This window comes from Otolemur garnettii, unplaced genomic scaffold, assembly GCF_000181295.1.
Source record: "Otolemur garnettii isolate 467f Iridium unplaced genomic scaffold, OtoGar3 scaffold00003, whole genome shotgun sequence".
Classification (NCBI taxonomy): domain Eukaryota; kingdom Metazoa; phylum Chordata; class Mammalia; order Primates; family Galagidae; genus Otolemur; species Otolemur garnettii.
The window spans coordinates 35,661,515-35,675,365 of record NW_003852398.1 but is presented as its reverse complement, the minus strand read 5'-3'; the positions used below and the strand labels follow the sequence as shown (position 1 = coordinate 35,675,365).

General features: G+C 39.8%; 1 protein-coding gene across 1 annotated transcript in view; it reads right to left on the bottom strand.

Moving 5' to 3' along the window:
• PFDN1 (prefoldin subunit 1) overlaps positions 1-13,851 on the bottom strand; it is a 67,058-nt gene that overhangs the window by 26,469 nt on the left and 26,738 nt on the right. Inside the window, exon 3 of the mRNA XM_003782139.3 lies at positions 9,906-9,990. Coding sequence (XP_003782187.1) covers positions 9,906-9,990 — 85 coding nt within the window. The remainder of the gene's footprint in view (positions 1-9,905; positions 9,991-13,851) is intronic.

The window sequence follows — 13,851 nt, the reverse complement described above, 5'->3', positions numbered from 1 at the left end:
AAAAAAAAAAAACAAGTACTCTCTTTTTTGTTGTTGTTGCAGTGGGGCAGGGTTCAAACCTGCCATCCTCGGTATATGGGGCCAGTGCCCTACTCACTGAGCCATAGGCACGACCCACAAATACTCATTTTTATAAAGGTTGAGAATGCAAATGAACTCTACAGGTTGTCCCCAAAGTCACTCCTAAAGTTGCCACACAAGGGGAAAATGAGAAATTGTAGCAAAATGTACCTTTATTTACAAAATATTCATTATAAAATTCTACAAAATATTTACAAAGTATTCTCTGAATGTTGGCTACTTCTTTGTAAAATTCTGTAAGGAATATTTTGTAAACAAAGGTACATTTAGCTATAATGTCCCATGTTCCCCATATATTTATGGCAACTTAAGGGCAACTTTTAGGACACCCTATATAAAGAGGTAAGTATTTATATCCGACATCCCAACATGTGCATGACTAAGAGAAGCTGCTTCACCCACAACTCTTCCAAGTCAAAACAACATAGAAAGATTACTTTAGCAACCTCCATTTGTTTAAAAATAAAAAAAAAAGACATCCATAAGTGCCTAGCTATCTAGCTACTGCTGAAGGTGGGAAATCATCAAGTTAATTTTTTTTTTTTAAAGATGCAGGGTCTCGGGCAGCATCTATGGCTCAGTGGGTAGGGCGCCCGCCCCATATACTGAGGGTGGCGGGTTCAAACCCGGCCTCGGCCAAACTGCAATGGGCATTATGGTGGGTGCCTGTACTCCCAGCTACTCAGGAGGCTGAGGCAAGAGAATCGCCTAAGCCCAGGAGTTGGAGGTTGCTGTGAGCTGTGTGATGCTGTGTGACGCCACAGCACTTTACCGAGGGCGATAAAGTGAGACTCTGTCTCTATTAAAAAAAAAAGATATAATGGCTCACACCTGTAATCTAAGCACCTGCCTGGGAGACCAAGGCAGGTGGATTGCTTGAGCTCAGGAGTTTATGTAAGTATAAGATCCTGTCTCTAAAAAATAGAAACAATTAGCCAGGTGTTGTGGCAGTGCCTATAGTTTCAGTTGTTTGAGAGGCTGAGGTAGGAGATAGCTTGAACCCAGGAGTCTGAGGTTGCTGGGTGGTAGGCTGACACCATGACACTCTAGCCAGGGGCAACAGAGTGAGAGACTCTATCTCAAAAAAAAAAAAAATTAATAATAAAAACAACAATAATAATGTGTTCATGCACCAGACTAGAGGGTAGTGGTATAGTCACAGCTCACTGCAGCCTCTGAATTCCCTGAACTCCTAGGCTCAAGCAATCTTCCCGCATCAGCCTCAGGAGTAGCTAGGAATACAGGCATGTACCACCACATTTAGCTATAGGGTCTCTCTTTGTTGCCCAGTCTGGTCTCAAACTCCTGGCCTCAAGCAATACTCTCACCTTGGCCTCCCAAAGTGCTGCATTACATGTGTAAGCCAGCATGTCCTAAACAAGCTAATTTTTAGAGTAGAAACATTTTATACTTCTTTCCAGGATTCAAACTCTTCTGGGGTGAAGGTCGAGGGCAGTCTCTGAAAAACGGCTCCCCTCAGCAAGAGTAAGTATAAAAATGGACTGTCTGGATAGATAAATCATAGTATACATGTAATACTTCTGAGTGACAAGATACCACATAGCAATGAAAACAAATGACAATCTCAGATATTAACATGGATGTACCTCACAAATGCTGAGCAAAAGAAGCAAAGCAAAAAAAAGTAATTTTGTTGGAAAAAAAAAAAGACCAAAATTTTAAGGACAGATCCATAGGTAGTAAGAGTAGTTTTTAAAAAAGGAAATAATTATTTCCTAGAGGAAGGGACAGGCAGGGATAGTGTTATGATCAGGGAGTGGGAAACAGCAAGGAAAGGGGTTCTGGTGTCTTGCCAATGTTTAATTTCTTGGCCATTCTGAATAACTGCTTTATAATTACTGACTAAACTATATATGTCTTTTAATACATTTTTCTGTGAATGCTACATTTCAATACAAACTAAATAACAAATTTTTCAATGGATTCTAAGCTTTGAGCTATGCAAGCAGATTAACCATTAAGCTTACTTCTTTTTTTTTTTTTTTTTTTTTTTTTTGAGACAGTCTCACTCCATCACCCTCAGTAGAATGCTGTGGCGTCACAGCTCACAGCAACCTCAAACTCTTAGGCTTAAGTGATTCTCTTGCCTCAGTCTCCCAAGTAGCTGGAACTACAGGCACTGGCCACAACACTCAGCTATTTGTTGTTGTGGTTGTCACTGTTGTTTAGCAGGCCCGGGCCAAGTTCGAACCCACCAGCCCCGGTGGTACATTGCCCCAACCACTGAGTTACAGGCGCTGAGCCTAGGCTTACTTCTTGTTTAATGTTTAAAAACACTTTATCACTGACTGGCTCTGCTCTCTCCTCCCCTCCTTTCTCCACTGACAACAGATAAGAATCGGTGCCTATCACAGAGTCCACCAAGTAATTGATGTTACCTCCTTACATACAATAGTACCAGCTTAAAAACGAAGTACTTAGGGCAAAACTGGACATCCATCCACGTGCCTATCAGTCACCACCCATGCTATGGAAAAAATGATCCTCAAGAGGCAAAGTAAAATGTCATCAACCATGGGAATTCCTCCAAAGCATGTTCTCATCAGAGGACCAGAACTAAGCCAACTGCAGAATGTCACAGGCACCTCCTAGCCAGTTCCCTCACCACTATCCTTCCTACTTATTTCAGGAGTCACTGTCTGACCAAAATTGTCATTTTTGTGAAAGAGTCAGGATTTTAAGAGTCAGTACTTTTACATAGTTTTTTAGATTTTACTTATAGCACAGACTGAAGAGTTATTCCAACAACCAGGCATTGCAACATTCTGCACACCAGCAGGAAAGAGGGCCAGAAAGCCCTGGGTTTCCTCATTCTTACTCTGTCACCGCTGAGCTAACCAAGATGGTGGAAGAGGCAATAACCATGCTGGAGAAAGAGGGGAAAGAAAGTGGTTAACCAGAATATACACAAGCCTAAAACATAATAGAGACTGCAGAGCAAAGGCAATTGGGTCTAAAGCAGTAACTGGCCCCACCTGGAACAAAGAAGAGACCATAAGGGAATCACAGCCAAGATGTGTTCAAAATATATCACTGAAAGTTTGCAGTTACCCCAATGGTTCCTAATAGCTAAGATTCATAAAGTCAGGAGGTGAGCTCTAGATCATTGAAAGCTGAACCTAAGCTGCAAAAGAGGCCTATAAGTATTATCCCCTCTTGACCTCCAACCAAGAGAGTAAAAATATAGAATATATTTTCTACTCTTTAGAACATACAGATCTCCTCAATCTATCAATACTTTTAATTCGACTTTCACTGAAACTGAATTGTGTCAAAAACAGCTTCTACTTTCTCTTCGCAGCAATGTCACTCATTATAAAAATTATTTTACAGAGACAGCAAGACTTATTCATAGAAGTCTTAATTCCAAATCCCAAACAATTACATTCAAGTTACTTTTTAATTATGCTTTTTTATTTTTCTAATAACATATACTGCATTATGTATTATACACTTAGTGTCTTCTTCAAAAGTTATTATCAGTATTCTTTTTTTTATTTTTCGGACAGAGCCTCACTTTGTCACCCTCAGTAGAGTGCCGTAACATCATAGCTCACAGCAACTGAAACTCTTGGGCTCCAGCGATCCTCCGCCTCCTGGGACTACATGTACCCATCACCACATGCAGCTAATTTTTCTATTATTAGGAGAGACCGGATATTGCTCCTTCTGCTCAGGCTGGTCTTGACCTTGGCCTTCCAGAGTACTAGGATTATAGGTGTGAGCCACCAGGCCTGGCCAGATATTATCAGTATTTTTTAAAAATAGAGAATTTCCTCAAATAACAACATAAATAACATGGCTACTCTATGTTACTAATGCCACCATTTTATGTCTTCTCATGAATAGGATCAACATCATTGGTATACTAACCCCTATTAAGAAGACATGGTGGCTCAGCGCCTGTGGCTCAAGCGGCTAAGGCGCCAGCCACATACACCTAAGGTGGTGGGTTCGAATCCCCACCCCGGGCCCGCCAAACAATGATGGCCACAACCAAAAAATGGCCAGGCGTTGTGGCGGGCACCTGTAGTCCCAGCTACTTGGGAGGCTGAGGCAGGAGACTCGCTTGAGCCCAGGAGTTGGAGGTTACTGTGAGCTGTGATGCCACGGCACTCTACCCAGGGGGGTTAGCTTGAGGCTCTGTCTCAAAAAAAAAAAAAAAAAAGAAGACATGGTGCTCAGGAGGCTGAGGCAAGAGAATCACTTAAACCCAAGAGTTTGAGGTTGCTGTGAGCTGTGATGCCACCGTACTCTACTGAGGATGACATAGTGAGACTCTGTCTCAAAAAGATAATAAAAAGAAGACATGATGGTATTCCCTCCCAGAACTTGATCCATCATCTTTATAAAGGAAAGATATAATCCACATAACTCTATCAGGTTGTAAGTCTATTGTGAAAATACTTCCCAATTAATCTCATTAAAGTGATTATGACTTAAAAAATAAATGAACATAGGTATATTAAAATGTAAAAAAAAAAGTTTTAAGAAGAAAAAGATAATAAATATATAAGACTATATTCTCACCATTAAGATAGTGCTTATCTGTACCCTTCCAGGGGGAATATGACTCCCTAGACAAGAACATGAGGTACATCTGTAATCCCAGCACTCTGGGGAAGCAAAGCAGGACCATCAGAGCTTAGGAGTTCCAAACCAGCCTGAGCAAGAGTAAGACCTCTTCTCTACTAAAACTGTATTTTGTCAAAAGCAGCTCCTACATTCTCTTTGCAGCAATGTCACTCATTATAAAAAGAAAATTATTTTACAAAGACACCAAGACTTGTATTGAAATGTAGCATTCACATTCTTCCATTCTTTGTTCCAGCAGTCCCAGCTACTAGAGAGGCTGAGACAGGAGGATCACTTGAGCCAGGACTCTGAGGCTGCTATGAGCTATGATGACACCACTGTACTGTAGCCAGGGTGACTCTGCCTCAAAAAACAAAAAAAAGAACATGTATGACAAGAAGGTTATGTCATATAAAAGTATCAGTAGCTGAGGCCACTAGGTTGGCTGACTATGTAGGCATGGCACGACAAATTCTAGGTAACCTTTGCACTCATGAAAGATCAGAAAAAAATATAGAGAGGGCAAACATGAAAAACAATAAGAACTGGCTCTGCGCCTGTAGCTCAGCAGCTAAGGTGCCAGCCACACACACCAGGGCTAGCAGTTTCAAACCCAGCCTGGGCCTGCCAAACAACAATGGAAACTACAACAAAAAAATAGCTGGGCATTGTGGCAGGCTCCTGTAGTCCTACCTACTTGGGAGGCTGAGGCAAGAGAATCTCTTAAGCCCAAGAGTTTGAGGTTGCTGTGAGCTGTGATGCCACAGCACTCTACCAAGGGTGACATAATGAAATTCTGTCTCAAAAAAAAAAAAAAAAACACAATACAATAAAATCAAACCAGTGGCTTGGAGCTCAAGCAGCTAAGGGGCCAGCCACATACACCTGAGCTGGCGGGTTCGAATCCAGCCCAGGCCTGCCAAACAACAATGACAACTACAAACAAAAAATAACCAGGCATTGTGGCGGGCGCCTGTAGTCCCAGCTATTTGGGAGGCTGAGGCAAGAGAATCACATCTAGGAGTTGGAGGTTGCTGTGAGCTATGACACCACAGTACTCTACCCAGGGTGACAGCTTGACGTAGGTGGGACTATAGGCACCCGCCACAATGCCTGGCTATTTTTTTGTTGAAGTTGTTGTTTTAGGTGGCCTGGGCTGGGTTCAGACCTGCCAGCCTCAGTGTATGTGGCTCACTTTGTCACCGCTGGTAGAATGCCATGGCACTCACACAGCTCACAGCCTCCAACTCTTGGGCTCAAGCAATCCTCTAGTCTCAGCTTCCCTAGTTGCTGGGACTACAAGTGCCCACCACAACACCTGGCTATTTTTAGAGACAGGGTCTTGCTCTTGCTCAGGGTTAGGCTGGTCTCAAACTTGTGAACTAAAGCAATCCACATGCCTCAGCCTCCCAGAGTGCTAGAATTATAGGCATGAGCCCAATGCATCCGGCCTCTTGGAATGCTATCTTTAAAATAGCATTTTAGACTCAGTGCCCACAGTACAGTAGTTACAGTGCCAAAAGTGGAGGGTTTGAACCCAGCCCCGGCCAGCTAAACAACTGCAACAAAAAATAGCCAGGTGTTGTGGCGGGTACCTGTAGTCCCAGCTACTTGGAGGCTGAGGCAAGACAATCACTTAAGCCTAGGAGTTGGAGGTTGCTGTGACCTGTGACACCATGGCACTCTACCAAGGGTGACACAGTGAGACTCTGTCTCAATAAAAAAAAAAAAAACAACTGAGAAATTCCTAAGAACATAAGGCAAAATAAAACATATGCGCTGAACTATGTTTAAGTAATAATGTAATAATGAGCATTTACCCACCCAGATGGTAGTGTCTTAAATACCACTGCCCACTAAACTGACAGACTAAGTTGAAATTGATAAATATCATAGAGGAGGATTTATTAAATCTTTCTTGGTAACTAACTGAATAAACAGAAGAAAAATCAGCAAGAGATGCATAAAATCTGAACACCACAATTAACAGTATTGTGTACATGAGGGCACACATCAGTTTATGCCTACATTTCAGGGTGAAGTAACAACTATGAAAGTGTGGCAGTAGAAAAGTATAGAATTAGTGCAGAGGGAGAGAAAGATATGCAACGCTGTTCAAAATACAGATTAAGGCTTGGCGCCTGTGGCTCAAGCGGCTAAGGCACCAGCCACATACACCTAAGGTGGGCGGTTCGAATCCAGCCCGGACCCGCCAAACAACAATAATGGCTGCAATCAAAAAATAGCCGGGCGTTGTGGCGGGCGCCTATGGTCCCAGCTACTTGGGAGGCTGAGGCAGGAGACTCGCTTGAGCACAGGAGTTGGAGGTTGCTGTGAGCAGTGAAGCCATGGCACTCTACCCAGGGTGACAGCTTGAGGCTCTGTCTCAAAAAAAAAAATACAGATTAAGGAACTAATTAGACAGTATGCAAAATGCAGAGATAAGGTTCATAGAGTAACTGAATGTCAAGGCAATGGGAGACTACAACAGTGATGGAAATAAGAAATTAGGTATAAAAAAATCAGGTATAAACTATATTTCTATTATTAAAGCAGAAATATAAACTGTCAAATGGAAGCCAAGTGTGGTGACAATATAGTAGACCCTGTCTCAAAAATAAAAACTGTCAAATGATGAAAAACAGCATATACAACATAATTCCTCTTTATGTGTATTTTTTTAAAGTCTGTGTATGTGTATGAATATGTTTATGTAAACATAAATGTTTGGACTAATACACATCAAATGCAGAGGTGACATGTGGAAGCATTTGGAGAAGAAAAGAAAGCTATATTTTTATTGTTTGCTTTAATCATTTATTTTATACTTTGACCATTTTATTTATAGTGCACTTGTATTGCCTTTATAAGAGACATGTAAAATGAAAGATTAAAAAGAAAAAAGATAAAATAATTTCCTAAGAGATAAAATACTTTTTTTTAGAGTCAGAGTCTCACTTTGTTGCCCTCGGTAGAATACCATGGCATCACAGCTCATAGCAACCTCCAGCTCTTGGGCTTAGGCGATTCTCTTGCCTCAGCCTTCTGAGTAGCTGGGCCTACAGGTGCCCACCACAATGCCTGGCTATTTTTTTGTCGCAGTTTGGCCAGGGTTGGGTCCAAACCTGCCACCCTCGGTACATGGAGTCAGCACCCTACCCTCGGAGCCACAGGTGCCGCCCGAGATAAAATAATCTTGGCCAGTGTATGAGAGACTTAATATAAGGAAACTTCTGGAAAATAAATTTCCTAATACTTACCGGAACTGAGCAGTATGCTAAAATCATCACCTGTGGGAATTTTAACTTGATAATTTTCCAATTATAACAGTTAACACATACTTACTACAATTTATTCAACACAGAGATTGTAAGACAAAAATCATTTTACCCATGCCTCATATAATTTCCTTAGGGTAGCCAGTGTTAACACTTCAATATATATCCTTATACATCATTTCCAATGTTCACACAAGATCTTGATTTTTTTTGTTTTCATAAAAGGAATTTTATACATATTACTTTGCATATTGCTACTTATCCATCAGAACAATTTTTAGATATATTTACCCACAGCTGGAAAACCATATTTTTTGTTTTATCTACATGAAATGGTTTTGTTTAGGTTTTTATTTTTTGAGATAGTGTCTCAAGTTGTCGCCCTAGTGCCGTGGTGTCACAGCTCACAGCAATCTCCAACTTGGGCTCAAGCAATCCTCTTGTCTCAGTTTTTCTATTTTTAGTAGAGATGAGGGTCTCGATTTTGCTCAGACTGGTCTTGAACTCATGAGCTCAAATACTCCACCCACCTCGGCCTCCGCCTCCCAGCACTAGGATTAAAGGCGTGAGCCACCACACCCGGCTTGTTTAGGGTTTTAAAGATACTTTTCCCTCTTCTGAGGAAACACAAGACATAAAATTCACTCTAAAACAGTTGTGCTGATAAAAACAATAAAATAGGACTCAGCAATAACCTAGTTTATTGGTCTTTTTGTCTTATTTTTACAATACATTTTTCTAAGCTACAAATCTATGATCAAGTTTGCTTAAATAATCAGTAGTCAAACAAAATTAAGGCTAAATAACTTATGACACTACACGCTTCCAGACCAAGCCATATCAGTGCCCCTAAGAAACCCCCAGAAGGCTACATGGGCTACCTCCCCAGTTCTGCAGAGGGCTGAGTCAGATGCTAAACCACTGGCCTCAACTAGCACTCATAGAAATTAGACAGTGACCTATGAAGTCCATATCTCCACCTGTATCTCAAGAAATCTTTGTATCTAAGAGATAATAACCAGTTGTCCCATCTAACTTTTACTATATATAGGATGGGCCTTTCACTAAAGCCCAAGAAGAATATCCCACTAAAGGTCTTACTGTAATAATAAAAATCCAATTTTCCAAAGATTTACTAACTTACTCTTACCTATCTTTTTCCCTAGTTTAAAAAAAAAAAATGTTTTCCTCCCTAGAGCACCACCTATCAGTTAATTAAGTTACAGGTTACTACTTCATCCTTGTCTAGAATCTAATCTAAGTTAAAGGAAATATAATGTATAAAAGAGACCACACTGGCTCAGTGCCTGTAGCTCAGTGAGTGGGAGGCCAGCCACATATACTAAGCCCAGCCTGGGCCTGCTATATAACAATGACAACTGCAACAAAAAAACGGCTGGGCATTATGGAGGGTACCTGTAGTCCCAGCTACTTGGGAGGCTGAGGCAAGAGAAGGGCTTAAGCCCAAGAGTTTGAGGTTGCTGTTAGCTGTGACACCACGACACTCTACTGAGGGTGACATCGTGAAACTCTGTCTTAAAAAAGAAAGGACTACACCAAGATCCTCTAACAACTATTATCATTATCCACTCTCCTGTACATCCACCAAAATCACGTGTTATTTAAATATACACTGTACTTTTGTTTCTATTTTTTTTTGTTTGTTGTTTTTAAAGAAAAGACATGGTCCTTCAAAGACAACAAACTAAATACATTCAGGTTAACAGCAACCTATCTTCTTCAAAATTCCCTACGGTTCCAATTCTCCTTTTTTTGTTTTGTTTTATATACTGCTAGAAATATGACCTCTTCATTGCTCTAACACAATTAGAAAAAATAAAAATAATATAACATGACCTGCACAGGCATACATTTTCATTTAACATGACACGAAAGTATTACTTTTTCCCAAAACTCAACTCTTATTCCTAATATTCACTCAAAACTTACCTCTAGTTCTTTAATTTTTTCTTCTGCTATTCTCTGTTTCTCTAACAGCTGATTGTGAATTACCTCCTTGGATTGAAGAATAAACCTACAAAACAAAAGAAAGTTGTAAATTAAGCCACATGACCACTGTATTCATCAAAATCAATAGCTTTATACCACAAATAATAAACTAAGAAACCTAAAAGGATCTCCCAATTCAGGACAACAAAATGTACTCTTATGTTCATGTGACAAACTTAGAAAACCATTTTGTGTTAAACCTTCCTGGCTGAAAAGAAATGGCTTAAAAGTAGATCCTGCTTTCTTTTTTAAGAGATTCAGGGTGGGTATGATGGTGCTTGCTTGTAGTTCCAACTATTCAGGAGGCTAAAGTGGGAAAATCACTTAAGCCTAGAAGTTCAAGTCCATCCTGGGCAACATAGTGAAGGAAATCTAAGTAGACTCACCGATAAAAGAAAAATGATAATAAAGGAATAAAAATCTAGCAGCAGCTATGAGAAAAGTCAACAAACAATAAAAATCCCCTATAATTTTATATTTTTCACTTAACTGATTCAACTTTTATCTAGATATTTTTCAACGATATTTGTAAAGTAGAGCTCCCCTCCATCTATTTCTTTTCTTTTTTTTTTTTGTAACAGCAGTAACTCATGACCTTTGAAAGTCACAATCAAGTACTGTGTTAGGATCAATGCATTAGTGTTTATGAGTTCCTCACACAAAAAGCACTGTATAAGCCCTAGTATCTTTTATTATTTCCAGAGTGTATAATACCTCTGAAAAGCTCAAATGTACAAGTGGAAAATTTCAACTTTTTCCATTTTACGGTCAGGCACATTATTTACCACTGATGAGGGTGGAAATATAGGGAAGCTTTAAAAATTAACACTGAATCTGTTTTGTGACTTTTTGTTCATAATTCTTGCTGTAGGCAAAGGAAGAACAAATTTTTATGGCCTCAAGTAAATGAACTGAAATATTTCTCTTCAAATAGAACCAAAGGGAAAACCTAATTAACTCCAATTTCTTTCAGGATTGTCTAACTAGGCTAAAATAGACTTCAATTAAAGATTACAATTAACTAAGCAAGTTCTTTCTTCTCTTTGCACTAACTTAAGAGTTCAGCAACAAAGAATTAAACATCGGGTGGCGCCTATGGCTCAAAAGGAGTAGGGCGCTGGCCCCATATGCCAGAGGTGGCGGGTTCAAACCCAGCCCCGGCCAAAATGCAAAAAAAAAAAGACAAAAAAGGACAAATAGCTATGCCCCAACACCTAGAAGAAATTGTTCTTTCCTCTCTTCTTCATGAATACACCTTGCCACACATATTAACACCATATAATGAACTTCTCTTTCACTCCACTAAATATTAGGCTGATAACCTGGCCAGCCCACATAATTTAAGATCTTCATCTTCAGTCGTAACTTGATGCTATATAAAAACCTTACTTACATATTTATTAGAAAGATAGCCTATATTTATACAAAATAAAGATTAATCTAGGTCTTTTACTATAGAACCCTTCATGTCTAAATGTTTTTGTTTTGGTTTTTTTTGAGAAAGGGTTTCACTCTATTCCCAAAGCTGGAATGCAATGGTGTCATCATAGTTCACTGCAACCTCAAACTCTTGGGTTCAAGCAACTCTCAGCCTCCTGAGTAGCTGGGACTTCAGGCTGGCATCACCATGCCTGACTAATTTTTCTATTTTTTGCAGAGAGGGGATCTCACTATGTTGATCAGACTGGTCTTGAACTCCTGGTCTCTAGCAATCCTCCCACCTCAGCCTCCTAAAGTGCTGGGGTTACAGACATGAGCCACAATGCCCTGCATAAAATGTTGCCACCTAGGGTCCAGAAGATAGGTGCTATTCCTCATAAAATTATGGCTTATGGAACATTTTTCTCAAAATTAACTCAAGCTGATATCTGAGAAGAGTTGTTGGGAACTGTATTAAGTCTCAGTGACAACCATGTAAAAAGCATTGTAAGATAATGTCTACGAGATTACCAAATTATGTCATTACATGTATGATTTTACTAAGAAAGTCTTTCAGTCATGGGAAATTTTTCATAATAAAATATACATTTTTTTTTTTTTTTTTTAGACAGAGACTTAAGCTGTCCCCCTGGGTAGAGTGCTATGGCATCACAGTTCATAGCAACCTCCAGCTCCTGGGCTCAAGTCTCCTGCCTCCGCCTCCCAAGTAGCTGGGACCACAGGCGCCCACCACAACGCCTGGCCATTTTTTTGGTTGCAGCCATCATTGTTGTTTGGCAGGCCCAGGCTGGATTCGAACCTGCCACCTTAAGGGTATATGGCTGGTACCTTAGCCACTTGAGCCACAGGCGCCGAGCCAAAAATATACATTTTCAAATAGCACTGATTCAGCCAATGAGTACTATTCTCAAATAATAGGTCATCAGACATCATCTTTATTAGTGTCTGGGAAATTTTCAAATCTAAGATTAGAGGTCAAGTCATTACTTATGTGGCCTTTAAAAATAAAGTATCTGAACAGATACTAAATCCCTTGAGCAGAAAATAAAATTACTAGAAAGCAAGAACACTTAACAACAAAAACATGTTTTTCCATGGCCACACATCCCTTGAGGTAGTAGCTATATTGGACGGTGCCAACTTCAAAGGCCAGAGAGACTCCATCAAAGCTGCCCAACCTAAGCCTAAGGACATCTCAGCTATACAAGTTATCAACAAGGAAGAATAATGGGTAAACATAAATGTTTACTTCAATGAGTAGTTACATAGTTAAAATTCAAACAATTCAAACGTAAAATTTATGGAAAATTTGGTTTCATCCTCAATTCAACAAATGGCAAAGATATGTCATATAGCGATTGCAAAGGGCTCTAAGAAACATACAATTTCTTTTTTTTAATTGTTTTATTAAATCATAGCTGTGTACATTAATGCAGTCATGGGGTACAGTGTGCTGGTTTTATATACAATTTGAAATTCTTTCATCAAACTGGTTAACATAGCCTTCATGGCATTCTCTTAGTTATTGTGTTAAGACATGCATATTCCACATTTAGAAAGATTCCCATGTACCCTTATAAGATGAACCCTTATAGGTGTGGTCCTACCAAACACCCTCCCTCCACCCATACTTGAAACATACAATCTAAAAAAAGTTTTCTGGTTTTTTTTGTTTTTTTTTTTTTGCAGTTTTTGGCTGGGGCTGGGCTTGAACCTACCACTTCCAGTATATGGGGCTGGTTCCCTACTCCTTGAGCCACAGGCGCCACCCCAAAAAAAAGTTTTTGGAAAATATCTATTGTTTCAAAAGGCATTGAAATTGGCTTAGGACTGTTATAATTTTTATTTACCTATATGAGTTATCTTTTTTTACACTGTTTTCTTCAATGCATTTCTTAATTTTTTTTCTTAATTTTGAGACAGAGTCTCACTATGTCGCCCTTGGTAGAGTGCCATGGCATCACAGCTCACAGCAACCTCCAACTCTTGGGCTTAAGAGATTCTCTTGCCTCAGCCTCCCAAGTAGCTGGACTACAGGTGCTTGCCACAACACCTTTCTATATTTTTGTTGCAGTTGTCATTGTTGTTTAGCTGGCCCTGGGCCAAGTTCGAACCTACCACCCTCGGTTGTATGTGGCTGGCACTATAACCACTGTGCTACAGACACTGAACCATACTTTCTTAAAATAAAGAATCTCACAGAGAACCTGCCTGTTTATGGAAAGCCAAATAGTAAATAAAGGATTCTGAAGTTTAAAATGTACCAAAAAGGAAAAATAAACCACAAAGACGGAAAGTATTCTCATATCACAAATGATATGCAGGTAATGTATTACCAATACACAGGATTATATATCTGGACTAGAGTTTTGACTTTGCAAAAGGGATCTTCTTTAAGAAATCAATGCCTTGGCTCGGCGCCTATAGCTCAACCGGCTAAGGCGCC